Source organism: Podarcis raffonei, chromosome 16 (genome assembly GCF_027172205.1).
Source record: "Podarcis raffonei isolate rPodRaf1 chromosome 16, rPodRaf1.pri, whole genome shotgun sequence".
Taxonomy (NCBI): domain Eukaryota; kingdom Metazoa; phylum Chordata; class Lepidosauria; order Squamata; family Lacertidae; genus Podarcis; species Podarcis raffonei.
This window is the reverse complement of record NC_070617.1, coordinates 15933750-15961187: the sequence shown is the minus strand read 5'-3', so window position 1 is coordinate 15961187 and position 27438 is coordinate 15933750. Positions and strand designations below refer to the sequence as shown.

Below are 27438 nucleotides of genomic sequence, written 5' to 3'. Positions count from 1 at the left end.
CAGTTCTGTAATGGTTTCATCATACCTTTGATATGGCATCAATTATTAATATTGCTTGATGTTAACTGTTTGGAATTCCCTTAGGGGAGGAAAAAATGGACATTTTCAAAAATATTTGACTGTATCAATCAGGTGCTTAAGATACATGCACAAGACAGACGAGTATGGCTGTAGCCCTTGCCCAAGGCAAGCCTGGCTATGCTGGTGCACAAAGTGTGAAACTGCTCCAAAGCAGCTGGATTTGAGACCACACCACAGAAAGAAGTCTCATTACAGCTATGGACAGGAAGAAGTGACAAAGAAAATTGATCTATGAATGTGGTGACATTTTTATTAATAAAGCCACAAAGAAGCTACAGTATACGTTTAAATAAAGCGTCAGTGTCTCCTTAACAGAATGGGGGTAACCAACGCATCATTGGCCTTCCTTTTTTCTCTCCGCTTGAAACAAATTGGTATTTGGACACTGACTGCCCTTGAACCCAGGTGGGGGAGGGGAGAGAGAAGAAAAGCAGCACTCAAAATCAATCCAGGTGGTTTCCATGTCCAGCTATCCCAGCGCATGGCTTTCCCTATAGCTCTTTCCAAACTCCACAAAGTTACTCTTGGGGTCCATCTGGGGCTCCAGGCTGCTGCTGGCTTTGATCATCTCCTTTCTTCTTATGGCCCGAAACAATGTCATCAATACGCAGGAGGAGGACAGCAGTCTAAGGTGGAGAAAACTTTTTGTCAGTAAGAACAATAATCTTGGGAGAGGCAGAATTCCCATCCTATACTCCTGTGATTTGTAAGATAACACAAGTTGCCAACTGGTCTTTATACTATGGCTGTATACACACCATACATTTAAAGCACTGCCCCCAAAGAATCCTGTGAACTGTAGCTTGACAAGGGGCACTGGGAATTGTAGCTCTGAGGGGAAAACTACAGCCCCCAGGTTTTGTGTGTGTCTGTACTTTAAATACGTTTGCGGAATCTGAGACATAGAACTTTAAACCTAGTACAATGTTGGCTCCAGGAATTGCATCGAAGCTCAGATTCTATCCAAATGCCCAATTTAATCTTGCATGATCCTAGACTTTCTCCTTGGTGTGCCCAACACCAACATAGAACTGGATGATCACCATTCATTTTTTTCACCCACTTCACAAGCATCAATTAGAGCACTGTTTTTACCACATTGGCCTGAATATAAGCCACACACCCCAATTCCGCCAATGCGGAATATAAGTGTGGCTTGTATTTGTGACCTTATGCGGTGTACCGCCCGCTGCTCCCAAACCTTCCCTGGCAGTCGGGGGGGGGGGGAGGCTGCCGGCAAAGTGACAGGGCTCTCATCCCCCAGAGAGCAGCCAGGAGCATGGGGCAATGGCGTGCAGCCCGCCCGCCACTCCCAAGCCTCCGCTAGGGGAGGGGGGGGAGACCGCCGGCAAAGTGATGCAGATCCCCCCCTCCAGAGAACAGCTGGGAGCATGGAGCAGCCACGCTCAACCTGCCCGCTGCTCCCAAGCCTTCCCTGAGCTGCCTAAGGAAGGGGGAAGGTGGAAAGGCCGCCAGCAAAGCAGTCCAGCTCCCCCCCCCCACAGGAAGTAGCCTGGTTATATATATTTTTTCTCCTCCCCCTTCAATTTTAAAGGTGCGGCTTATTTGCGGGTGTGTCTTATATTTGTGCCAATATGGTATATTTTATAGATTACAGCATGTCCTAAGACAGGTGGGGACATGAGATTAAAAAGATGGGCAACTAAACTAAAAATATAATGCATCCAAGAAAGTCAGACTAGCAAATTAGGCCGTCTTTTCACTCTCATTATCAAACTTAACCCAAAATATATAAAAGGGTTTTCCAAAGATGTTCAACGTGACTGAATAACTTGTTGGCCTCCAGATATTGTTGGCCTCCAGCTCACAACAGCTAGCATGGCCAACACTCAGGCATTATGTGAGATGTATGTAGTCTGAAGGGCTACAGGTTCCCTGTGCCTGATCAACAGGCTTAGAGAAGCAAAGTCGTGGGGCAGCCAGTAAGAATTCTTTCAGTGCTCTTGTATGAACATGGCACATAGCAGCAGACTGCAGAGGGAAGAAAGCATTCTCCCAGAAGAGAATTTTGGAATAAAAATTTCACTTGCAATGAACAAGGCAGACTTTACACCCACTTCTTGCCACAGACCTCTTTTGGCAGGGTAGTGAAAACTTTGGCTTCTGTGTAATCAGGCATGTGGTTTCTCTCTTACCTCTACAGCTGTCTTGTAGGTCTGCAGCTTGACAGACAAAGGCTCCCATATACCCAGCTCCTTCATGTCTGCCAAGGCTCCAGTCTCCCCATTTACTCCCCAGGTCTGACTGCCTTCCTGGGTGTGCTTGGCCTGTAAGCAACAATAGAAAGTCCTGATGCAATGCAATATCAGAAATGCCCGATTTCTACTTATTGATTCAACTGAACAATCCAGTTGCCACCCCACCAATACCACGCTTCTGTAAAGAAAGTTCCAAAGGTCATGAAGCAGCCCTGTGACCATTCCTAAAGGACTCCCATCTACTCAGCTCATGCTCACTCCCAGCTGATTTAACATTTGAGGTTCAAAACTCACAATCTTTTCTGGAATGATTTCTAGGGGCCTCTGAGCAGACAGTATCATTTCTACTCTGCACAGAGCACCTAGCACAATTCTTGCTTTTGACAATCTTCAGCTATTAGCGGCAAGGACAAAAGGAGAGGAATCAGAGCAGAACAGCAGCAACAGCAAACACATCCCTTACCCGTAGTGAAGTGAGTGTGCGGATGGTACTAGCGCCACAGTTCTGAATCAGGGTCCTGGGAATGACTTCTAGGGCCTGGGCAACTGCACGGTAGGGCCACTGCTCCACCCCAGTCATGACCTTCGACCTCTCTGTCAAGGAATGAGCAACGGCCATCTCAGAAGCACCACCTCCCGGCACCAGTTGAGCATCAATCAGGACATTCCGACAGACCTGCATGGCATCCTGGAGGTTGCGCTCCACCTCCTGCAAGAAAGGGGAAGAGGAGAGAGTGCAAAGGTTCACATTTCATGCCACAATGCTTAGCAAACTGGTGAACATTTCAAAGGGGAGATGGCTGTGGATACAATAACTAATGAAATACAGAAAGCCTCTCGTGAAGCACCCACAGGGGAGGCTGCTTGGTGCAGGCGTCACTGTTTTCACCTTGCCTTAGACAAAATCCACCGAGCACAGGCAATTCCAAGGCATTTCTCTATAAGGAGCAACAGAATGCGCCAACTATTCCTGATGCAGAAATACACACAGAACACCCAGAGGGACTAACTTACCCAAGGACAGGCTATTCACACTCATTACTCTAAAAGATAAACCTTTTTATTCTTAACTGAATTTTTCTCCTGCCCTTCCTGAAGGATCTCGGGGCAGCAAACACACCAACATTTCAAAAACAAAAAAGTTTTAGGACTACACTCAAAGCAAGTGCCAACTTTAATTCTGAAAACAAACAGTGCACATAGAGCCATCAGGAGTTTGAAAGATATTAAGTTTCAGAGAGCTTCTTGGAAGTGATCTAGACTAGCCATCCTCAATCTGCTGCTCTCAAGATGTTTTCGACTACAACTCCAATCATCCTTGACCGTTGGCCATGCTGGCTGGGAATAACAGGAGCTATCCAAAATATCTGAAGGGCACCATGTTGAGGAAGGCTGGACTAGATGTTCCAGAGGGTTCTTTTAAACTCTTGACATTCAAAACAGGTTGACATAGATTTGGATCATCTTTAAGTGATTCAATTCCAAAGCCACATCTCTCCTGTCTCCCCAGAAAAAAAAAAGCCCTGAACAAAAGTTGTTGCCTATCTGTCTCCTATTAATGACTGGGTGCTTACCGCCAGAATCTCTTTGCTAGCGCCCCGGAGCATAATGGTGCAGGCCTTGGGCTCCTTGCACTCAGTGATGAATGTAAAGTACTCGTCCCCAATTTTCTTCACTTCAAAAAGTCCTGCCCCAGTCCCAACATCCTCCTCACGCAGTTCATCTGGGCGGCTGACAATACGAGCCCCGCAGGTCCTGCAGAAAAAGAGCAAAAGACACAACTCCAATGCTGTAGCTCCACACCTGCACCCAAGACTCTTCCTTGGAGGACAGGCATTACCAACAGTTTCGTTTTCTTGCTAGTGGATAATTCTGAAGAGGGGAAAACTGGGTCTCGGAACCGCTGGGAAATTGTGTCCTCATCTGCTCTTCAGAGGATTGGCAACCCTTCCTTCAGGACACAAATCAAGCTGGCATCTAATCAGCTGCATGCCTAGCCTCTCTGCCTGGTTTCAGATAAGTTTGCAGTTTTGAAGGCCAGGCAGTGAAGTTTCCTCCCCCAACCATCCGTGTTTCCTACTAGTGATATCAGGAAGCTTCTAATCCCTTACTCCCCCCCACAGCTGGCTTAAGGCATAAAAGGAAGTTTCCAGAACTTAAGCATTCTCCCACGCTTCCAAATTTTCCCCAAAAGATATATACAATCCTGACTAAACAGACAGAACATCAGAGCTTTCATCCTCAGCCAGCATGTAGTAACAAGGAGGGAAAGTAGAAGAATATCTGGCTCCTCACCACTATGCTCTGCCCTGGGCTAAGATAGCTGCTACCCTAAAGATTAAAAACAAACTGATGGAATGCAGAAGAAGAGAAAGCACCCTTGGCATGCCATCAAAAACATGTTCATTCACTTCAACATTACCAGCTTGTATTGATAAAAAAATCAAAACCAAAAATCAGTGTTGCAATCACCTTGCAATCCGGTTATTGTCAGTTTTCCTCACCCGGCGTATGGCTGTGATATTGGCTCTCATTAGGAAATGTTGTGCCAGGTCTGAAAACAAAAAAATATTAAGTACAATGCAAAGGCAGGGAGGTGAGAAGATTTTAATAACCAGATGTTTACCCACAGAAACACTTTGGTGTTTACCTGAGATTCCCTTCTCTGTGATGATGAGATCTGGTTTGACCTTGATCAAGTGCTCGCACATCTGATGAATAAACTCCTCCTCCATCTGCAGAATGCGAGCAAAGTCCTCCTCACGAGTTATTTCAATGTCAGTCTGCATAAAAGAAGACAAGTGAGATTTATACTCCACTGGGCATACTTGGTTCTTTCATAAACTTTTGCTTATTTCGTTATTTGCTGCCTTTTAGGCCGAAGCATCCTCCACTAACTGGAAAGTTAAATATGCATCCTCTACTAACTGGAAAGTGTATCTCCTGACCACTTTGACAATATATAATGCTTATAATTCTCTTAAAAGAATAAGAGGTACATAAAATGGTGGGTCAACTTTTCCCAACCTGATACCCTCCTGATGTTTTGGACTATGACTTCCATCAGCTTCAGCCAGCACACTGAGAGTTAGCTTTACCTTCTAAGGTACAAGAAAACATAAATCCATCAATGGAGACTGCCGAGGGCATGATGAGCCTGTATCATTTGATCACAAATTATAATCTCAATTATTGTTTAGATGGCTAGCTCTTTCTTTCCTTTCTTGTATCTTGAATTGTATCTTTTGTATCTGAACTGATAACAATAAGAATACAATGTTTAAAAAGATGTGAGAAGTGCTTGGGTTCAACTCATTCCAGCCCTCAGCACTAAAGAGCAGATGAGACTTGCAGCCCAACATACCTGACTCTCGCCTTTCTTGTACTCCAATGAGCAATCCAGCAAGATGATGCGGGGGTTCTTGATGGTGCGACGCATCCGGGGGTGAGTGATGTCTTTATTGATCATGACCCCACGCAGGACACATGAATCCTCAATAAAGCCACCGGGAATCTGGATGAGGCAAAGAGGACACCCACAAGTCAGGAACAAGAGAAAAGTGGGGGAAAGGCAATCTCTTTTGTATTTGTGGCTACGAAGGCATGTAGGTGGTAATGCTTGTGGATGTGTTTTATTATAACCTTCCCTTTGTTTTGATTGTATATATGCGGTTTAGTCATGCTGGCCACATGACCTGGAAAACTAACTGTGGACAAACGCCGGCTCCCTTGGCCTGAAAGCGAGACGAGCGCTGCAATCCCATAGTCGCCTTTGACTGGACTTAACTGTCCAGGAGTCCTTTACCTTTTATGTTTTGGTATATTATAAACTATGCTTTAAACAATATTCTGACTCTGAGAGCAAGGCTCTTCCACACTTGAAAGCAAATATGACCTCAGAAGGATCAATCTATATTCATTCTCTGTATTTTGGTTTGTTTATTTCACAAATGTAAGATGGTGTCAGTGATTCCTAAGGGGCTTCAAATACTTTTCTTCCAGGCCTTCAAAAAGCAGTACATTTTTTCCCTTTGTACCTTTTCTACTTTGGCATATTTCTTGATGTCGATTTCCTTCCTGCCATTCTCTTCAAACTCCACTGTCCTGACTGCATCGAGGGCAATGGTGCAGGCCAGATCTGACCAGCGACTGATAGCCTTTGTGCTGATGGCACTGTTGATTATTTTAAGCATGGCTTCTCGGTTGCCAATGTCGACTGGAGTGCTGCAAAAACCAAGCATAAAGCATGTCATCCAGAAGACAAACAGAATAGAACTTTACGCAGTTCACTGCTGGCTGAGCGTGCTAGTAGACTTTGGGGACAACCAAAGACCAAATCAAAGCATACTTGAAGCAGATTGGATGGTCATGAAGTTCTCTGCAACTGCCCCAGCTACATGTTTCAACTTTATTTTGATTTGTAATGCTTTGCTCTTATCAAAGATGCTTAAACCAAGTCAAGTATTTCATCTACTCCAATACTGTCCATTCTGACAACAGAACTTCAAGATCTCAGGCAGAGAACCCTGGGACCTTCCACATGCAAATAATTTAGTATATCATGTAAATAAGGGTCCCTCCTCAGAAAGGAATAGACAGGGAACAAATGTGAATTTGCACCTTGATGCACAAACATTTGGGCAAAGTGATGATCACAACTACTCTTGCATCACTTCTACTTAGCTCTGGGCTTTTCATTTGCTTTTCTGTCACATCCGTCGGGTGTCCAGAGATGGGTCATCAGATCACCTGCCCACCCACCATATTCCCTTCTACTTTTCAGCTTCCCTGCTCACCTGATCTTTTTCAGAGCAGTGATCATGTCATCCAGAGCTTTTCGGTATGCACTAATGATCACTGTTGGGTGCATCTGCTGCTCAAGGAAGTGCTCTGCAACTGACAACATCTCACCAGCTAAACAGCAAACAGAGAGCAGTTAATGAGGATTTCTGCAACCAACTGCAATGCTTCTGAATTGCACACAGTAATGAACTACAGTTAGCACAAGTTATGGCCAGTGACACAAATTAGTCAGAGCCTCTCAAGACCTTTATCCCCAGGTCTCCCCCAATGATCGCTCTGCCAGCTGGTACAAAATAGAGGCAAAAACCAGAAGTGTCGTCAATTCCAGGCATGGAGGAGAAATAGTTCCTTTTGACAGCAAGTGACTCACAGTGGACCAAGACAGAAGTATTGGGCTAGACTGCTGCTAATAATGCTAGACTATCTGATTCTTTCATGTTACAAGCTCTATCTAGGTTTGCTCTCTTGAGAATGGATCATATTGGGGAGAGCCAACACCTTTTCATGTTAAATTGGCTTCATTAATATGCAAGCACCTATGAACATGTTGGTTTTTTTTACAAAGAGCTGGCAAATCCAAATAGTACCCCCCACCATTTAACACAGGGTCAAAGCCAGAGAGATTCTCCTGCATGTCCCATTGAAATGAAAGGGATCTGTGAAACAGAATCACAATGCTCTTGTGTCCAGATCCCATTCATTCAAATAACAGGTGGCGTCCAGTGTTCAATATTTCTATTGTCTCCAACACAATGATACCCACAACACCTCAATAGAGGTGAATCATTTGTGGCCATTTAACACACCAACATGCTTCTCTGATTTACGGTTTCTTTTGTGCAGGCAGGCATACAAGAGCATACACAGAGTGATCTTACCAAGTATAATCACAGATGTGGTCCCATCGCCCACCTCTTCATCCTGAGTGCGGCTGATTTCAATCATGGACTTGGCAGCTGGGTGCTGGACCTGAATCTGTAAAGGCAAGGAAGGACTCATGAACAAACCTTGCATTCTAGAGCACTCCTGCTCCCTTATTGAAACCTCCTGAAACACCAGGGGGTCTTGAATTAGACCTACATAGAGATGGAATGGGATTACAGGACAGGGTTTAATGCTTCACTATATTGGCCGTGCATCCTGTTCCCAGAAGGGAACAGGATCATACAGCCAAGGCAGCAGGATTAATCCCTATTTCATCTGGTGAGCAGAGTTTAAAGCACTTCCCAAAAGCACTGTTTGAAGCAGATTGCGCACTTTTCCTTCGAGTGGACAAGAGAAGCGTGCAAGTTGCTTCAAACAGTGCTTTTGAAAAACAAGGTAAGGCAGCCCCTATACTCCTGTTTCAGGTGGAATAAGAGCATGAAGGCTGCCCTAAAGTGCTTCTCAAAAGCCATTTTGGCTGTTAAAGTTAATTTTGGGGCATTCCCATTAAGAGGCACTTCCCACTGTTCAATTTCACAATTCTTCAAATCATATGTGGCAAGACAGACTATATAGTTATTTCTTAGGCTGTGCCTGCCTTTTGGCTAAGCCCTAAGAAACTACAGCTCCTGTGAGCACCAAGGAGACTTACTTCTCTAAGAATAGCGTTGCCATCATTGGTCATAACTATGCCACCCATTGGGTCCAACAGCATCTGCATTGGAGATTTAGAAACACTTATGTCAGATTACATGGAATGCAATATCAACAAAAGAAGATGTGTATTCAGATTCTCTCTTTACTGTGAATTAATGGAGCAATGATGGGAAAAAGTATTCTCACCTTCATCATGGCCCTTGGTCCTAAGCATGTTCTGATGATATCAGCAATGGTCTGAAATGGAAGGAATTGATAAGGCAACATGATTTTAAAAGAAAAGCTTAGGTACATCCTTGATACTTATGCGCTGAATTTCAGAAACATTATGAGACACAAAATTAGCTACTGCCTGTCAACTGTAAGCCTAAACATGCTGTGATACTATGGAATATTCATAAACATTCCAACATCTGAAGAGCAAGCTGTTGCCAACAGAACACTTAAAAACAGGTCATCTTCTGTGCAGGGAGGAAAAAGATCTGTTTGGCTAGGAGACAGGAGAACTGTGGGCTACTGAAAGGAAGTGAAAAGACAGTGAACTCTGGAGACCATGGGGGAAAGGTAATTAGATATTATTATGCAAAGGCTTGACAGTTTGTTGCATCAAATATTAAATCAGCAGCCTTCAGTCTTTTCAGACCCAGGAGCCAACTTTAACCCAAAACTTCAATGAGGAATGACTTCTATTTCTTTGTGTTTGTGTGTCTGCCCGTCGTCTCTTTTTAGACTAAACAAATACAGAAGAAGGAATGCTGGCAGGAGAGCTTTGTGTCCTTGATGAAATTTTCTTTATTAGGCAATGGTTAAAAGTAAAAAAGTATTACCCTCTTTTTATCTGGTCACCACATCCCTAATGCATTTTACAGAAAAATATACCTTAGCAGCATTAATATTTCCGGTCTGGACTTTTCTGCCAGTCTCTCGCTTTGTGTTCTGGCCTAAAGCAAACAGAAAAACAATTACAAAAATCATCTAATACAACTCGTTCATAAAAATGCAGGCTCTCTTTCTTAAAATTTATTTTGTAGACCTCCCATTTTCACCCTAACTACTTCTTTGGTTCACATTCATTCCTCCTTATTTTCCTATTCCCTCCCCTCCATGGGATTTTAGAATGGGCCCAGTGCAATAATAATCTGTGACTTCTGCTACATATAGCACATTCCTATGCATGCTTAATCAGACATTAATCCCACCATATTCAATGAGAAGTATTCTCAGGTAAGAATGCATAACAGCACAGCATAGGTAAATAAAGCATGTCTTAAAGGAAAAGAAATGGAATATTACACAATTTGTAGCAGGCAATGTAGGAAATCACTTCTCTAGTAGCCAAATCAAATTATAACCAACCAACCCTAAATGGCAATATAGTTGCTTGTGATGTTCCTGCACTAGCAAGGCTTCTGGAATACCCATTTTTGTCTTAAGGGCTACATGGTACATTATTTCCCCCCAACAATGGTCTAGAATGTTCAAATGCTAATGACAGAACATCTTTACTGCAACAACTCTACAATTGGCATACCACAGTAAAAAACAGTTACCAATTGGAGGTAGTTACTTATTATTATTTATTTCATTTATGAGTTCTTTCCCATGAGTCCTTCTGACTAAACATGCAGTTGAAACAATTTGTAGTTAAGCAATACAGTATATAAATTGTTAAATGTGTAGAATAAACACACATTGCTAATTGCTAAGTATCTACTTTCTCTCTCTACATAGCAATGCTCTTTTCTTTCTTTCTATCTATCTCTTTAAGAGAAGGGCCCTTTAAGAAACAGTTTGCAGTCAGACAGCTACAATCTCCATTCCCCACACCCCAACAAAGACAGGAAGGTATATTAAAACATCCAATAACAATGAGGAGCAAGGAAAGGGCTATCACTGGCTTATTCAATTTTCAACTACATTCATTTGACTCTAGGGAGAGACCAAGGGAAACCTAACTCCTGTTGTCAATGACATGGGAATGTATTGTATGATATTTGAGCCTGCAACAGAAAGCTGATTTAGGGAACTCTCTCAACACACACACTTTAAGCGTATCCCCATTTAGGATATTTACTCCTGCCATCTCCACAACCCTGCTATTTGCTGCACACATGTGGCGCGTTCTGCACCAGAAATCCACACCCATATTTGGAAACTCTCTCTATCCACTCTGATAGTGTGTCAAATCTCACTTTGATTCTCCTTTTATGAATGGAAGGAGGATCCAACAAGAGCAATCCAATACTGGAGCCAAGAAACTAGTAATCAGAACAAAATAGCAAAACTAGTCTACTGAGGATATTTTTTTAAAGGAGGCAGGGCCACCAACATTCATTCCTAGTTCTGTGTGATGCCTTAGGCATCTTAAAATGGAGAATAATATGTGTAAAGTGTGAGGGAACGGACAGTGATAAAATGTGAAGCAAGGCAGAATTCAGTGAAACAAAGGTGGGTAGGAAGAAGAGGTGTTTAAAACAGCGGGAGAAGAATTATTGGGGGGGTATATTTGAGGAGACTAATGAAGGGAGCACCCTCCACGCAAACAGCTTACTGACAAGAGAAGGCACATCCACAGTATACGCCCAGCTTGAAACACAATGGGGTACAGCAGATCAGGACCCTAAACCCTATTAAGGCTCATAGTAGCTCAACCTAATACATTATTATTAACTGGGAAGGCAGGAGGCAGCATGTAAGAAGCAGGAAATTATGGGGAAGATTTAGTAGAAGCCCCCCATATACACTTTTTGAGTATGGAGGAGGGTGTTAAATGAAATGGAGCATTCTGGGAGGGGTTTGGAATGATCAGGAGAAATGCCCAACACATACTTTCGGGGGGATGGGGAAGATACAGAATTTAGGAAATTTTGGAAGAATGTGAAACAGGGCAGAATTCAGTGAAACATAGGTGGGCCGGAGCAAGAAGTGTTTTAATACAGCAGGAGAAAAATTATTTGAGGGGCAACAAAAAGGCCTCTTAATAGGCACTTTTTTGGGAGGGGGGAGGGTATAAATGAAGGAGAACGTTGTTGAGGAGAATTTGAAGGGGAACAGGAAAGGTTCCTATTACACACTTGGTTTTTTGTGGGAGGGGGACAAAACAGGAGTATCAAGGAATGTAGGTGGTTAAGGGGGGAAGGGGGTCTCCATAACATACTTTCTAGGGAGGGTGTCCAGAGATAAAAGAGGCGGGATATATTTAAATTATGGGGCATATTTATTATACAGTCGGGGAGGCGAGACAGGAGCAACCAGGAATGTTGGGGTTCAGTTTATACTGGGGGGGGGAGCTAAAGGAGGCAGAGCATTATATGGGGAATTTAGTACGAGGGGGCAATAATAAGGAGTGGTCTCCAACATATACTTTCTGTGCATATCTGAAAAGAGATATTATGGGAGGGAATTGGGGAAGGGTGAGGTAACCGAATTAAGGGGGTTTTCTGAGGGGGGGTCTTCGTGAGGTGGCAGAGGAGGGGCGGGGTCCATGGCGGGGCTCCTCTCACCCACCCCTCTTTCCCTCAGACTCACTGAGCACGAGGACGGGGCGCTGGCCCATCATCTTCACGACGACTCGTGAGGGAAGCCGGCGCGGAACCTTCTGGAGGAGGAGAAAGGAAAGGAAAGGGAGGGGGAAATGCCGTTTCACCGCGCCCGAACAGCCTTAATTGACTGCTGCGGCTGCACAGCCAATCAGGGTTGGAGGCGCCTCAGCCGCCACCAATGAGGAAGCGGGCTCTGTCACCATGGCCCCGCCCACCCCTCTTCCACCAAGATCGGTTGATAGGACAACGGACTACTTACGCTCTCCCCCCCGCCCCGCCCTTCGCGTAGCGCGTGCGGCGCTTCTCTACAAAACGGAAAAAGCAATGCGCTTGCGCGTCGTCTTCCCACCTTATTCACTCTGCCCCCGCTGGACGCGCCTGCGCAGAACGAAAGCTGCAGGACGCCAACTACGCCTGCGCACAGTTCTGAGGAAGGCGGAAGTGCGCACGCGCACGGGCTCCAGTCAGCGGTTAGATGGATGGAGTCTTCACACCGGCGGTCGCTGCAGCACTTGCCGCGCTCCGACCCCGACCAGTCGCACCCCAGAGGCGAGTTTTTGGGAAACCACAAAAAGGAGCTCCGGAGTCCTGACTGGCCTGAGCCTAGGCATGATGGGATTTGTGGTCTCGTTTTAAGTTCTGGTCAGAGGAGCATCATGGGAGTTGAAGTTTCAATCCGGGCCCCATTCACTCCCAAGCCAACCCTCGCCCATCCTCACCGCTGAGCATGATGGGAGCTGTAGTATTTTCCCTGACGAAGATGCCTTTTGAGCTGCCAAAGTGCACCTAGTTAGATATTGAGCTTTCTCCAGGGTGAGATATCCTGGGAGACGGGTTATAGGGTTGGATTTTGCTGCATCCTCTGGATCATTTTATTTAAAGAAAAAGGAAAATAGGCCACTTTTCAGCTGAGAAAACATCATTACAGAGAACAATACAAATAAGATCTGCTTTTAAAATATACGACATAAAAGGAAAATAAATCAGGTGGGAGAAAGAAATAAGCAAACTCAGTTTCAGATTCTTAGTAACAAGTTTTACATGCAGCACGGGGCCAGCTGCAGGCACTCTATAAAAAGATTTAAGGCTGAAAATGTAATGGTTAGGACACCTGGTGAGTTTGTGGCAGAGACAGGATGCAAGGCCAAAATAAATAAAATTAAAATTAATCCCTAATAACAGTGCATAAATTGGAAGTTAGGTAAGTGCCAGGTTAAAAGTTATTGGAATATTTTCACACACCCCGTTATTAAAATTAAGCAACACACACACACACACACACAATAGATCGCAAAAGATATTGGAAACTGTCCATTATAGAGCAAAAATAATGAACCACATTTGTTTTATTGAACATATGGATGATACCTAATCTTACAAATCCTAGTACAGCCACACAGTGGTTATAAGTGAAAACAAAATGAAAAGTCTAATAGCCACACTCTTCTCCTCCTTCAATGTATCAAGTATCATGGCTTGTGCACATACTGCATGATAATGTGCATTCATTGCTAAATGCAGGCACCTTTGGGAGGTGCTATACATGCCTTATCTTTTATTTTATTAAATTTACATACTGCACTTCATCTGAATATCATGTCATCCCCATTTCGTCTCTTGTCACATGCTATTTCTCAAAAAAAAAAATGAGAGGCACAAATACAAGATGGGTGACACCTGGCTTGAGAGCAGTACATGTGAAAAGGATCTAGGAGTCTTGGTTGACCACAAACTTGACATGAGCCAACAGTGTGACGCGGCAGCTAAAAAAGCCAATGCAATTCTGGGCTGCATCAATAGGAGTATAGCATCTAGATCAAGGGAAGTAATAGTGCCACTGTATTCTGCTCTGGTCAGACCTCACCTGGAGTACTGTGTCCAGTTCTGGGCACCACAGTTCAAGAAGGACACTGACAAACTGGAACGTGTCCAGAGGAGGGCAACCAAAATGGTCAAAGGCCTGGAAACGATGCCTTATGAGGAACGGCTAAGGGAGCTGGGCATGTTTAGCCTGGAGAAGAGGAGGTTAAGGGGTGATATGATAGCCATGTTCAAATATATAAAAGGATGTCACATAGAGGAGGGAGAAAGGTTGTTTTCTGCTGCTCCAGAGAAGTGGACACGGAGCAATGGATCCAAACTACAAGAAAGAAGATTCCACCTAAACATTAGGAAGAACTTCCTGACAGTAAGAGCTATTCGACAGTGGAATTTGCTGCCAAGGAGTGTGGTGGAGTCTCCTTCTTTGGAGGTCTTTAAGCAGAGGCTTGACAACCATATGTCAGGAGTGCTCTGATGGTGTTTCCTGCTTGGCAGGGGGTTGGACTCGATGGCCCTTGTGGTCTCTTCCAACTCTATGATTCTATGATTCTATGATTCTATTTGCCGATCGATCTAAGGCACATAAAGCAGGAACAGTTGCAATCCATTTTGTGACGAGAACTTTCTTCTCAATCTTGCTGCCTGTATGGGTGCACAGAGAGAGCACTTTCTCAGAATCACCTCCAGCTGGGAGAGTGACAAGATAAGCAATTCACCCCAGAAAGCAATTGACTGAGAGAGGGAGAGAAGAGGCCGCGTGGGTCTGACAGGTGTGTGTGTGGGGGGGGGGGAATCCAACCTCCCCAGTTTAGAGTGTGAGCTGTGCCTCTTGCATTCCCACTTTCTCATAATTAAAAAGATCCTCCCCTTCCTGCATTGCTGGGGGCTGGACTAGATGGCCCTTTTGGTCCCTTCCAATTCTATGATTCTTGCATTTTTAATTGTCTGAAAATAAAATAAAAAAGGATGAACCTGGTTTAACAGTAACTTCATTTATTTGTTTATCACATTTATATCCCACCTTTTTCTCCAAGGAGCTCAAAGTGGTGTACATGGTTCTCCCACTCCTCATTTAATACCCACAATAACCCTGTGAGGTAGGTTGGGCCGAGAGGCAGTGAGTGACTGGCTCAAGATCACCCCAGGGATGATGTTCTCCCATGGTCACCCATGCAATGTTTTGTGCAGTGCCGATGCATGCCTACCACCCAGCTTTGCATTTAGCCAAGGTGCTGTATTGGACTTCTCCATCTTTTTATACCTGGGAGAAGAGGAAGAGTGGCTGGTCAGCAGTTGGTAGAGTTTGCAACTCCTCACAAACACATTCCCAGTCTTGCCCAGAACGTAAAAACAGAGCACAATGAAGGACAGTCATTGATTGTTGTTATTATTGCTATTATTATACTTATTTCTAAAGTAATTAAACTCTAATAGAATTACAACAATACAAGAAACCAACCGATTAAAACACAGATCATAAAAACAGCACCGCCCTATCAAAAGCCATTTCCTTTAAAAAATAGTCCGTTTCCCAAGGCCTTTTGCAATACAGTAAAAGACTTCACCTGCAGGCAGAAAGACAGCAAGGAGAGAGGGAGTCTGGCTTCTTTAGGGACCAAATCCTGGGAGCAGCCACCAAGAAGGCCCCTCTGACTAATGAGGAGGAGGTGTTCCCTTTGGCCAAGGACAGCAGGATGCAGCGGGACGTGTTGCGACAAGCTGAAAAGGCCTACCTAGGGTTTGTCTTCTGAGGTTTGAAGTGGCTGCCAGCCCAGGAAAGCGAGTGCACCCTGTTGAGTATGCTCTAATCTATCATTTTTTTCCAACCGCAGCAGTATGAAACCAGAAAGACACCGGAAGACCATCTTGGCCTTAAATAAGAAACATAAGGCTCTCCCTCCAGTCCATATGAAAGGGGAGTTGCTTTCCAGTCCTGCACCTCCTTTTCTTTAACCCTCCCCAACCTGGAAACTCTTGCTTGTGATACTAATAACTATTTTCTTCCTCTCCTCCCATTCCAGGTAAGAGTTCCAGTCCTGTTCGGATGGAGCCAGATGTCAACCCCCAGGATGAGAAGCAGCATCGGAAAAGTAGGTTAGACCCACATCAGACTTTTTCCCTCTCCAGCTAATGTTTTAAACCAGGGATAAGGAACTATTTTTCCAGCCTGGGAGCTGCATTCCCTCATGGATAAACTTGTGGGAGTCACATATCCCCGGTGGGCAAGGCCAGAGGCCAAAAAGCAGGCAGGGCATCTACTGTGACTCTTACCTTTTGTGTGGTACAACCACACAAAAGTTAGAGGTCTGTAAAAACACCTCTCTCTTTCACCCAAGTGAGCAAGATATATTATCACAGTCAGAGGCACCGACTTGCCTACGCTGTTAAGGGGGCCAACATTGCCCAATGTGCGGCATCAAGCAATGTGCTGCAATACCTCCGTGTGCTGTCCCCCAGCTGCACCCCTCAGTCTTTGTGCTCTACACACAAGTACATGTACACACACGCACACACTGGGGTAAAGAGACTTGGCAACCCTGTATTAGCACTTGCTGTTTTGGTAACTGCAGTACCACTAGGGCTGCCATGCTTTTGGGGAAATGGGAACCCTAAGTACCACTTCCTGACCATCAGCAGCCCAAAGAGCAGCCCAAAGTTCCCTCCTGTGGCAAGCTGCAACATTGGTGCCAGAAGTGAGCTGCATGGCCCCTCTACAGTCTCAGTTTGAGACCCTTTAGTATCTTATGGATGTCACTTATAGCATGTACCTCTTAAGTTGTGTTGGCAGCCATGGCACCAGTCCTAAATTCCCTGCATTCTTATGTGCCTTATGGTGAGAAAAACGTGGCGGCTACACCCGAGGCAATGGTGGCCACAACAAGCCATAGAGAAAGCTAATGAGGTGGAGGTAGAATAAGTTATGCAGATTTATTAAAAGTCCCAGAGCTGAGTTTGGAGGGTCAGATAAAAGTACTTAGCAACTTTTCTCCCTAGACGAAAGAGACAGCAAAAGTATGGACTCTATATTTACAGAGGAATAAAATGAATATGTACTAAACAAAAAGAGCAACCCATTCACCCCCAAAAAGATCCATAATAACTATAATTTTATATTTTTCAGGTACACCAAGAAGATCTTCACAAGTCCCACGTAAGTGTTTTTATTTAGACATCTTTGCCTTGGGGGGGGGGTGACCCAGCCAAACTCAGTCACTTTCATCTAGATTTCCAGTGATTTGGGTTTTTTCAGTCAACCGCTTATTGCTGCATCTTTCAACAGCAGTTTGAGATGCAAGAATTAACAGTGAAGCTTTTCCTGGTACACAGATAAAAGCAATTGCTCTCTTGTTGCAATCTGCTGCTTTTATTGGTAATGGTACAGCAGCAGGAGCAGTTTAAAAGTTATTAATTTATTATATTTAAATACTGTCCTTCATGTGAAGATCTCAGGGCGTTTCACAGCATAAATATACAGAATAAAACCAAAGTACATATTAAAAACAACAAAACCAAAGAACAACCCCCACCCTCCTTCAAACTCATTTAAAACGACAAAGACAATCAGCCAAAGACCTGGCTGAAAGTTGATGCTGAAATCAGCTGCCACCCATTCAATTCCTCTTTCTGTCTGTGATATCAGCATCTTAAGTACTTTCCCTGTTTTCCCTAACACAGGAGGGAATGTAATTTCCAAGATAATGCCCGCTACTCATAATAAATTACGCTTCTTGCACAAAACAATTTTTATATCCAAATGCAAATGCATGCAAATTTAATTGCTTAATCAAATTTCAGCGACTAACCCAGCTCATACGATTAATAAACTAAGATGACTTTTAACGATGTGAGAGTTGATCCCAGGATTCTAGAGATCTTGGCCATGCAACCTGATCCACTCTTTCTTTCTCAACAGGAGAAGACTTTGATGGTCCTCCACCTCCTTCTTTTAAGCCTCTGTGTCCAGCCAAGCCCTCCCCCAGTTTCCTGGAACTCCCGTCAACTCAGTGGAGGCCCAGCCCAGGCCTGCCATATACCCAGACAGCTCGGATCGGGAAGGGAAAGAGACATTTCTGTAAGTTAGGGGAACCCTCTCATGCTTTATATGCATGTGGGCCATCATCTTAGAGTAGCCCCATGGCCAAAAAAGTGGACACCAATTTGTGCAAACATTGCATACACATCTTTATATGTAGAGGTACATATAAAGTCTGCTTTGAGTGACTCACTGATCCCTCCCTTTCCCTCTAGGGTTCTTTATCTTGTTCCCTATCCCCCGCTTTTTAAGTTTTTATTAAAATGGAATCAAAAGTACAAACAAACAAAAACATAAGCAAGTTTACAAAATAGAGGAGTGGTACACAGGTTGTCTTTTCCAAATACAGTCATACCTTGGAAACCAAACACCTTGGCTCCCTCTCTTTGCAGAAAATGTGGATGATTCAGCCAACCACTGCCTGTTCCCTTCCCTCCTCCTCTCTCCCCAGCCCCTGAACATCAGCCCCAGGAGTGTTTTGGCCTGCTGGAGTGCATGCACAACAACATCCAGACACAGACGCAGATCGCGCAGGCACAGCTCTCCCTCCTCGAAGACATGCGAGAATCCATGAACATCCTCCTTGCCAGGCAGGAGAAGCAAAACCAGGAGCGCCTGGGGCAGTCAGATCAACGCACCACGAAGAGCTCAGCCTCCTCTCCCAACCCCACCAGCTAGCAGCCTTGGCACGTGCCCTCCTGTCCAACTCAAAGCTCTCAGTCTCCCTAGAGCCACGGTAGCAAACCTCATGTCCTCCAGATATTTTGGGTGACAATTCCCATCACGTTGGCTGGGGTGGATGGGCATTGTGGTCAAACACATCTGGAGGGCTGCCAGGTAGGTAAAAGCTACCCTAGAGCAACTGTGTACCTATTCCTACCACACACTGCGACAATATACGATTTCCGTAGATTAGCAATGCTTGTAAAATTTGATTTCTTTTTCTGCGCTGGCTGGCAGTATTATGTGGTGTGGGAAGAGACAGTGATTCAAAATAAACATGGTTGTTATAAACATGGTTCTGCAGTGTGATCTTTTCGGGAAAGGTGCATGATGAGTAAGACAAGCCAGGCCAGCTTGCTCACCCAATGCAATTAAAAAAAACAAAAACATTTTGCTCTAAATAAAAAGTGGCAGCTAGGAATGAGGGTGTTCTTTGGGTTAAAGCAGGGTTGGGGAACTGGCTATCTCCCCCACCTCCTGCAGGCCAGATTTGACAGGAGAGTGGGGCAAGCCACGTGTCGATCCCCTGATGTCACAGTGACATCAGGCAACCCCTTTTTTGCCCATTTGCAAAGTGCTGTGGGTGAAGATTTCCACAGGGCTTTGCCCGTGCTGCCAATCAGATGCACAGAGTGAAATCTTGAATTGGCTGGCATACATCACACTGGGTGGGTGTGGAAAAATGAGTTCAGTGAGCAATGAAATGCAAAATAGGCAGAGGAACCTGTGATTTATCTGAATACAAAATAGTTACAGTGACTAATTGGATAGTTAACTGTCCAAATGAACAGTTCTCCAAACAAAAAGAGGTAAAAGGTAGTGTCCTCCAATGATTGGTATTGAGTCCTGTGCTTTTTAACTTGTTCATAAACAATTTAGAGTTAGGACTTAGCAGTGAAGTGGGAAAGTTTGCTGGTGATACTAGATTTTTCAGGGTTGTTAAAAAGATTGCAAAGAGCTCCAAAAGGACTTCTCTAAACTGAGTGAATGGGCAGTAAAATGGCAAATTCAATTCAATGTAAACAAGTGTGTAGTGATGCATGTGGGGGCAAAAAAATATTAATTTCTCATGGGGGATGAACTGGTGATGGCAGAAAAGGAGTAACACCTTGGAGCCTTAATGGATAGCTCAATGAAAATGTCAACCCAGCGTGTGGAAGACATGAAAAAGGAAAATTCCATGCTAGGGATCATTAGAGGAATTGAAAACAAAACTGCCACTATCAAAATGCTGCTATACATATCTAAGACCACATTTGGAATACTGTTTTGGTCACCTCCTCTCAAAATGGATATTGTAGACTTGGAAAAGGTTCAGAATAGGGTCAGGAGAAGGATGGAGGAAAGATTGCAGCTTTTGGGAATGGCTAGTTTAGAGAAAAGGCAAGAAAGAGGTGGCATGATAGAAGCTTATAAAACTATGAAAGGACTTGATGGGCCACTGGTCTGATCTAGCAGAGCTCTCCTAATGATCTTTCATGTTTCTTCTAACACCAAAATAACCAGAAAGCAGGCGGTAAATCCAGGATCAGGTGCCGGTCGCTGGCAGCCACAAGAGAGGAGGTTTACTGTTGTGCTAGAGACCTTCCTGTGGGCATCTCTCTGGTTCATCTGGGAGAACAGGATACTGAGCCAAAAGGGCCACTGGCATCCTCCAGCTTGTCTCCACATAGGTTCTTAAGCAGGGCCTGAGGACTACATTTCCCAGCGAGCTCAGCGGCAACTCGAGGAAGGTACGTAATGCGCGCGCGCATGAAAGAGAGAGGCGGGGTTCCGGCCGCTGGGAGTGCTGACTCTCCTTTCCGTTCTGCTGGCAGCTGCAGGAGCCGAGGTGGGCGAGCGCAGGAGGGGAGGGCAGGTGGTCTTGGCAGGCAAAACCGGGTTTGGGGGTCTGATCGGAGGACAGCTTTGGATGAGAAAAGGAGGAGAGGGGTTTTTAGTCGGGGAAATGCAGGTTGGTTGGAGGAGGGGGGGTCTATTCTGCCAGGGAAAAAGGAGGACGAATGGAACTGGGTGCAAGGAGGCTTGGCAGAGAAAGTTTCATTAATTCATTCATTCACAGCAGTTGTGTCCCATCTTCTTTCCTCCAAGAAGCTCGAGGTGGTGCACGTGGGTCCCCCCCCCCGTTTTATCCCCACAACAACCCTTTGAGGTTGGTTAGGCTGAGAGGACAGTGAGGTCCCCCACCCCCAGTAGTTTCATGGCCAAGTGGAGATTTTGAACCCTGGTCTCCTAAATCCTAGTCCATATTTAATCCCCACCACAACCGTGTTAGGTCGGTTAGGCTGAGAGGCAGGGACTAAGCTCAGGGTCATCCCCTTAGTGAGCTTCCGGGCCGGGGGGGGATTTGAACCCTGGTCTCTCTCGGGTCGAACACTCTGCTACACAATATTGTCTCTTTTCATGGAGTGAGATTCTGGAGAGCTGCCGGCAGTCAGAACGACCACTTGGCGAGATGAACTACTGCTGTTACCACTACTGTTCGTTGCGTTTTTATCCCACCTTTTGCTCTGTGGTGTTCAAGGTGGCGCACACCGTTGTCCCTCTCCTAATATAATCCCCACGACAATCCTGTGAGGTAGGCTAGGCTGAGAGGGATGTTGACTGGCCCAAGGTCACCCACTGAGCATCATGATGGCCAAGTGGGTATTTGAACCCTGGTCTGTCCCAGATCCTACTAGACTGATGCTCTAACCACTACATCACACTGGCTCTTGATGGAATCTTATTATGGGGCAATTTCTGAGCAATTGGGGAAGGGTCCTGACAGAAGAAAAAGAGGACGAGATCACAGTAGAGGAAAAAATCAGAGTATTTGGCATTCAGTTGAGGGGATCTCAACTATAGGATAAGCCTGTGGTGTTGGATTACAGGAAACAGCATTATATGGACAAAGTTAATAAATAAAATTCACTTTGCCCAGCATTCTCTTCTATGGCTCAGCAGGTTCCAAACATTTCCCCCCATGGGCCAGATTAAAATTGCCGAGGGTCGTGGCAAACCATGTAAATCAGCTTTCTGCCTGTTGTAGCAATCGTAATTCACTGTGCTAAGATTTTGTATGGTTCTTAATTGTATTGTTACTGATTTATTTTAAATCACCTGTTTCACTTTGGAGGCATGGCCATATTTCATTCATGTTTGAGCATGGATGCTCAAAGATCATTTATCATGGATTAGGGTTATACACTCTTTAGCCATCCGAAAACCATATTCGTTTAGAGGCAAAGTAGGGGTTCTAATCTCTGTTTAGTAAGATGGCAGTGTTTTAATTGGTGAATCAGTTAAGCTAACCAATTAAAACAAAATTTCAATTTGATTAATTTGGCAGCAGGTTTTTAAAAATAAACACACATTTAATTGCTGTGCTGATACTGTTTCCCTTCCTCACACTTTAAACAGATTTACCATTATGTATTTCAGTTTTTCTCTACCAAATGATATTCTTCTTCAGGTGCAACTACAAATCCATCCTCTTCTCCATTCCAGATGAAGCTGTTGATTCTTGCCGTGCTGGTTGCCACCTCCTCAGTCTACTGTGAGGAAGGGGCCAGGCTCTTGGCCTCCAAGTCCCTGTTGAACAGATATGCCGTCGAGGGCCGGGATCTCACTTTGCAGTACAACATCTACAATGTTGGCTCTAGGTAAATCCCTTTTAGGAAAGGCTGATGGTATCTTAATGCTCTTTCCATGGAGATGCATTTGAAAAGTTTTTAGAAGCTGCAGCTGGTGCAGAATGCTATGACCAGCCTGCAGACTGGAGCGGGTTGCAGGAAGCATGTTATTCTCTTGTCACTGACTACTAGTCTGTTTCCGGGCAAAATTCAAAGTGTTGGTTATAACGTATAAAGCCCTCTAGGGCTTCGGCCCAGGCCACCTGAAAGAGTCTATCTCCCTATATGAACCTTGGGAGTGCACCTTCAACATCAGATGCATGGCTGGTGGTGACCCAAGAGAGAGGCTTCTGTGTGGCTGCTCCCAGATTGTGTAATTCCATCTCAAGAAAGGTTAGACTGGTTTCCTTTTTGTTATCCTTTGGCCGGCAGGCTATGACCTTCCTGTTCAGTCAGACCTTTGGAAACTAAGGCACAGACAACGCTGACCACTGGGCTGCTATCAGGGCAAACTGTACTTTTAATTGCTAGTTCTAAATGTGTTTTGTTGTATTTTTAATTATTGATTTTAGTTTGTCTTTATTACATTGTATTTTATAATGTTTTTTAAATGTTGGAAGCTGTCTTGAATTCCAATTTGGAAGAAAAATTGAGTACAAATTCATTAAATCATCAATATTTCTTTACCATCATATAACTTTTTTTTTTAAAAGTTACTTTCATTTTTTAAAAAAATACTGGTAATCATTAAGGTTACTTGTCTAATCAAAAATTAAGCCACTGTCAGCTGCATATTGATGGCACCCTAGCCCTTATCTCCAGGTGCCTCCTGCCATTGGTCCATGATGTAGGTGTTAAAGAATAGCATTTGGGAATAAGATGGATTGCTATGGCACCTACACACCAGACTTCAGGGACCTACCCTCTGGGAAGGACAGGACACCATGGTCAATGGCTGCTAAGAAATCCTGGAGAATCCATAAGATTTCACTCACCCTTTCCATCTCACAATACAAATCATCTGCCAGGGTGATCAAGGTAGTTTTAGTTCCAAACTCAAGTTGGAAGCCAGATTGGAAGGGATCTAGGTAAGGCTCCCACCACCCCACACACCCTGCCTTCAAACGGTGTCTTGTTCCTAATACTGTTATCCCAATCCTTTTATCTGCTGGCGTAAAGCGCTGCCTTAGAGGTGGAGTTGTCGGACGACTCGTTTCCTCCTGAAGACTTCGGCATTGTTTCTGGGATGCTCAATGTCAAGTGGGACAGGATCGCACCGTATCCTTTTTTTTGCACAGAGTGTGGCAGGTGTGTGTGTGTGTAGGGGTGACAGTGGCTCTTTTTAGATTCTTTAGAGTCGTAAGAACAGTAGAGCAGCCTGCTGGATCAGACCAATGACCAATTAATCAAACTCAATAGTTTTAATTGGATTTAGAATAAATGTGCAGTTAAATGTTACTGTGTTGAGTTTTGTTGTGTTATTACCTTTCTTACTGGGTTGTGCAAACCGCTATTCTGAATGCAGGTAACTCACAACTTAAATCACCTTTAACTTGTGTGCATTCAGCTTTATGCATTTGACAAAAATAAAAAGGGGGCAGGCATCGGGGGGGGGGGGACGACGACTTTGTCATTCCCACCCACCATTGCACTCAAGCTGTTTGGACTAGATGGAACTTTGACTTTCTTGTGTAATCACTGGAACACAACCCCTGCATAAATTGAGTCGCCTGTAATGCTTTTTCTAGGGCAGAGCAGGCACATTGGGAATAAGTTTATGGAACTATTGGGGCAGGGCCCCCGAAAAACATTTGGGTTTAGATCTTAAGCCTCAACAAACCCTCGGGATTGTCCCTTATTTATCTTGGAGCACTGAGCAAGTATTCAGTGTTACACACATGAGCAGTAAGACCCAAACCACCCCCTGGTCTCTTCTCCCCAAAACCCCCTCTCTTTCTTTCCTTTTCCACGACACAGTCTGCTTCCTTAGCCACTGTCGCTCAGCGCCAGCAACGTGTCCCACACCGTGGTCCTGAGACCCCTGAAAGCCGGCTACTTCAACTTCACCTCGGCCACCATCACTTACCTGGCACAGGAGGGGGCCCAGGTGGTGGTAAGTAGCAAGCGCCTTGGGTGGAGCCTGGGATCTGCGGGGGCCCACAGGCTTTGGCTCAGCTCACAAAGGCATTCTTTGTAGTTACCACTGACCCCTCCCTTTCTTGAGTCCTATGACTTGTGCAGGGAAATTTGGGGAGGGGTTGTGTGATGGGAATTGAAGTCCAAAAGCAGCTAGAGACCCAAGTCTGGGAAACCCTGGGTTAGAGTTTTGTGGTGGTTGTTTAACAAGGAGACCTCGCATGACCGCAAGCACCATGGCCCTTCAGGGGAAAAGGTGGGGTTAAATATATAATAAGAATAATAACAAACACAAACCCCCTCAATTTTCTTTCTTTTCAGGTGGGCTTCACCAGCGCTCCAGGGCAAGGGGGGATCCTCGCCCAGCGAGAATTTGACCGGAGGTTTTCGCCACACTTTGTAAGTAAATAAAGCAGTGCTGTCAACCTGCTCCAATACAGCATTGGGGGCATTAAAAACATAAGAGCCTGATGGGTCAGGCCAATGGCTCATTTAGTCCACATCCTGATCTCACAGTGGCCAACCAGGTGCCCAAGTGGGAAACTTGTAAGCAGGACCGGAGCACAAGGGCACTTCCCCCGCCTTTGGATTCCAGCAGCTTCCATTCAGAAGCATTGCTGCCTCTGACGGTGGTGGCAGAGCTTAGCCATTATGGCTAGCAGCCATTAAGAACAGGTAGGTAGCCGTGTTGGTCTGCCATAGTTGAAACAATATTTTAAAAATCCTTCCAGTAGCACCTTAGAGACCAACTAAGTTTGTTATTGGTATCAGCTTTCATGTGCATGCACACTTTTTCAGAAGTATATACTTCTGGGTTTCACCGCATGCAGAGAAGCGCTCAATATCAATCACATTGCGCGCATGTGCAGAAAGGTTCCTCCAGTTACGAAGTTTTCAGGATGCGGCTCGGCCTCCGGAACGGATCCTGTTTGTAACCGGAGGTACCACTGTATTATTTATGTTTGTTATATTATCACTATGCTTGTGTTTTGGAACACTATAATATAATCATCACAGTCACGGCTTTTGACTAGCACAGCGGTTCCCAGACATTTTCAGGCCACCATCCCCTTGGTTCCATAAACTAATCCCCAGTGTCCACCACTCTACTCTATAAAAAGCATTATTCAGAATAGTGGTGTGCACAATCCACTAAGGAAGATGTGTGACTAACAGCTAGTTGTTGCACATCTGTTCAAAATCAAGTTTAAACTATTTAGTTTAATGACCTCAACAGAGTTGATGAACTTGATCATGTGATGCCAGCTTTTCAAAGTCTATAGCCATTTACACCTCCAGCTGCTCTCCTTACCTCTGTAATGCCACTGCTTCCCAGGGGGTGCTGCCTCCCCCCCACCCTTTGGAAACCACTGGACTAGCACAATGAACTTGTTGAATTGAAACGACTAATGATTTCCCTTTCACCTCCTTTTCTTTTATGAAGCTGGATTGGGCAGCCTTTGGGGTCATGACGCTCCCCTCCATCGGCATCCCTCTGCTCCTCTGGTACTCGAGCAAAAGGAAGTACGACACCCCCAAGAGCAAGAAGAACTGAGCTGCGCCAGGTGGATTGTGTTCCCCTCTGCGGTTCTAGGGGTACTCGGGAGCGACAGCAGAGCAGCCAGCGTTTCCAAACAAATTGGGGTGTTGCTCTTCAAGATACAGCTGCCGTAAAAAGAAAAACCAACCCATCAGTGAATTAAAACAGGCCCCACATTTTCTGCCAGCCCTCCTAGCCATTCTAATGAGGGATCCGTCCAGCCTCAGTGACGGAGGTCCCACCCCTCTTCCTTCTCTGCGTCAAATCTGCTCTTCTTGGCCACAGGAGGGCACTGGAAGGAAGGGGAAATATCAGAGCCCTAAGCGTGAAGAATTAGATAATCTGTCAGAGAAATCTGTTGTGCCTCAGAATGGTGTGCGTGTGTGTTTTTTTATCATGAAAAAATAAAACACAAACTTTGAATCTGCTGTGATTTCTTTTCTCTTCCCTTAGCACAAAAGCAGGCCTTCTCCTACCTCTGGTCCCAGTGGGAAGGGAGGAGTTGTCGTTCAGAACATCTGTAGGGCACCAGATGGGTGGAAAGGCATTGGCACCAGCATGTTTTGAAATGGGGGTACTGAACAGAAACAAATGGTATTGTTTTAACTGCGTCAGGTTCTGTAAAATATGTGCAGGCCCAGTCCAAAAGGATATTACTGCATTTTTCCATGTATAAGACGACCCCTGTTTATTTGAACCCAAAACAGAGAAATGAAGAAGGCCCCGGATGCACTTTTACTCGGAGTGCTCTGTTGGTGCCCTTAACCTTGCGCAGTTTGCGGCGCCTTGCACCCGTGTGTGCACGCACGAGAAAGAGCGGCACATGCAGCAGGGGAAGGAGAAGGAGGCAACACTTGTCTGGTGGCGGAAGCAGCCGCTGGAAGATCAAGGAAATACCGTATTTTTCTGGTGTTTAGCAAAAACATTGTCTTATACACGGAAAAATAAGGTATTTAAATTATAAGGTAATAACATTGCTAACAAATTTAAAAGGAATGAAAAACAATACTTATTTTTAAGTGCCTTAGAGCAGTGAGTCTCCAATCTTTTCAGAGCAGGATCCTACCATTTTCCTAAATAGGCATTTTAGGACACACTTCTCAATTTTTTAAAATAATTTTTATTGAAGATTTTATTGGGTTACAAAAGTACATGCATTGTCTCTAATTTCAGGTTGTAGAGTCTTTTCTGCAAATCTGTTCCGCTCAATATTTGCCTGGTCTGAGTGCTGCTGTAGTGACACAGGTCAGATCCAAGTGGAAGGTTTAAAGCACACGCAATACACATTTAAAACACAGAATATTGGGAATAATAGCTTGTTCAGGCTGCTTGGGAACAATCTGAG

The 27438-nt window shown here is 44.7% G+C and overlaps 3 protein-coding genes across 6 annotated transcripts; 2 read left to right on the top strand and 1 right to left on the bottom strand.

The window, feature by feature from the left end:
* Positions 1-311: 311 nt before the first annotated feature.
* Positions 312-12342, bottom strand: CCT3 (chaperonin containing TCP1 subunit 3). Its single transcript, XM_053368528.1, has 14 exons — positions 12213-12342; positions 9564-9625; positions 8871-8921; positions 8680-8742; positions 7982-8078; positions 7097-7214; positions 6338-6524; positions 5665-5814; positions 4951-5083; positions 4773-4854; positions 3875-4055; positions 2764-3009; positions 2238-2369; positions 312-707 (listed from the first exon to the last, which is right to left on the bottom strand). Exons 1-14 carry the CDS (start codon positions 12241-12243, stop codon positions 600-602), a joined length of 1641 nt encoding a protein of 546 aa, XP_053224503.1. The 5' UTR covers positions 12244-12342; the 3' UTR covers positions 312-599.
* Positions 12343-12538: 196 nt separating this feature from the next.
* Positions 12539-19094, top strand: TSACC (TSSK6 activating cochaperone). 3 transcript variants are annotated; one of them, XM_053368529.1, is made up of 6 exons: positions 12550-12775; positions 15880-15963; positions 16070-16137; positions 17169-17198; positions 17961-18119; positions 18532-19094. In XM_053368529.1, exons 1-6 carry the CDS (start codon positions 12702-12704, stop codon positions 18756-18758), a joined length of 642 nt encoding a protein of 213 aa, XP_053224504.1. In that variant the 5' UTR covers positions 12550-12701; the 3' UTR covers positions 18759-19094. The 3 variants fall into 3 exon arrangements, with proteins under 3 accessions (XP_053224506.1, XP_053224504.1, XP_053224505.1); XM_053368531.1 differs by lacking the exon at positions 17961-18119 and having other exon boundaries at positions 12539-12775; XM_053368530.1 differs by lacking the exon at positions 15880-15963 and having other exon boundaries at positions 12569-12775; positions 16069-16137.
* Positions 19095-20567: 1473 nt separating this feature from the next.
* On the top strand, positions 20568-26516 carry SSR2 (signal sequence receptor subunit 2). Of its 2 annotated transcripts, none has more exons than XM_053368923.1 (6): positions 20568-20634; positions 22293-22447; positions 23597-23695; positions 24422-24530; positions 24875-24952; positions 25998-26516. In XM_053368923.1, exons 2-6 carry the CDS (start codon positions 22293-22295, stop codon positions 26106-26108), a joined length of 552 nt encoding a protein of 183 aa, XP_053224898.1. In that variant the 5' UTR covers positions 20568-20634; the 3' UTR covers positions 26109-26516. The 2 variants fall into 2 exon arrangements, with proteins under 2 accessions (XP_053224898.1, XP_053224897.1); XM_053368922.1 differs by having other exon boundaries at positions 20574-20634; positions 22258-22447.
* Positions 26517-27438: the final 922 nt, after the last annotated feature.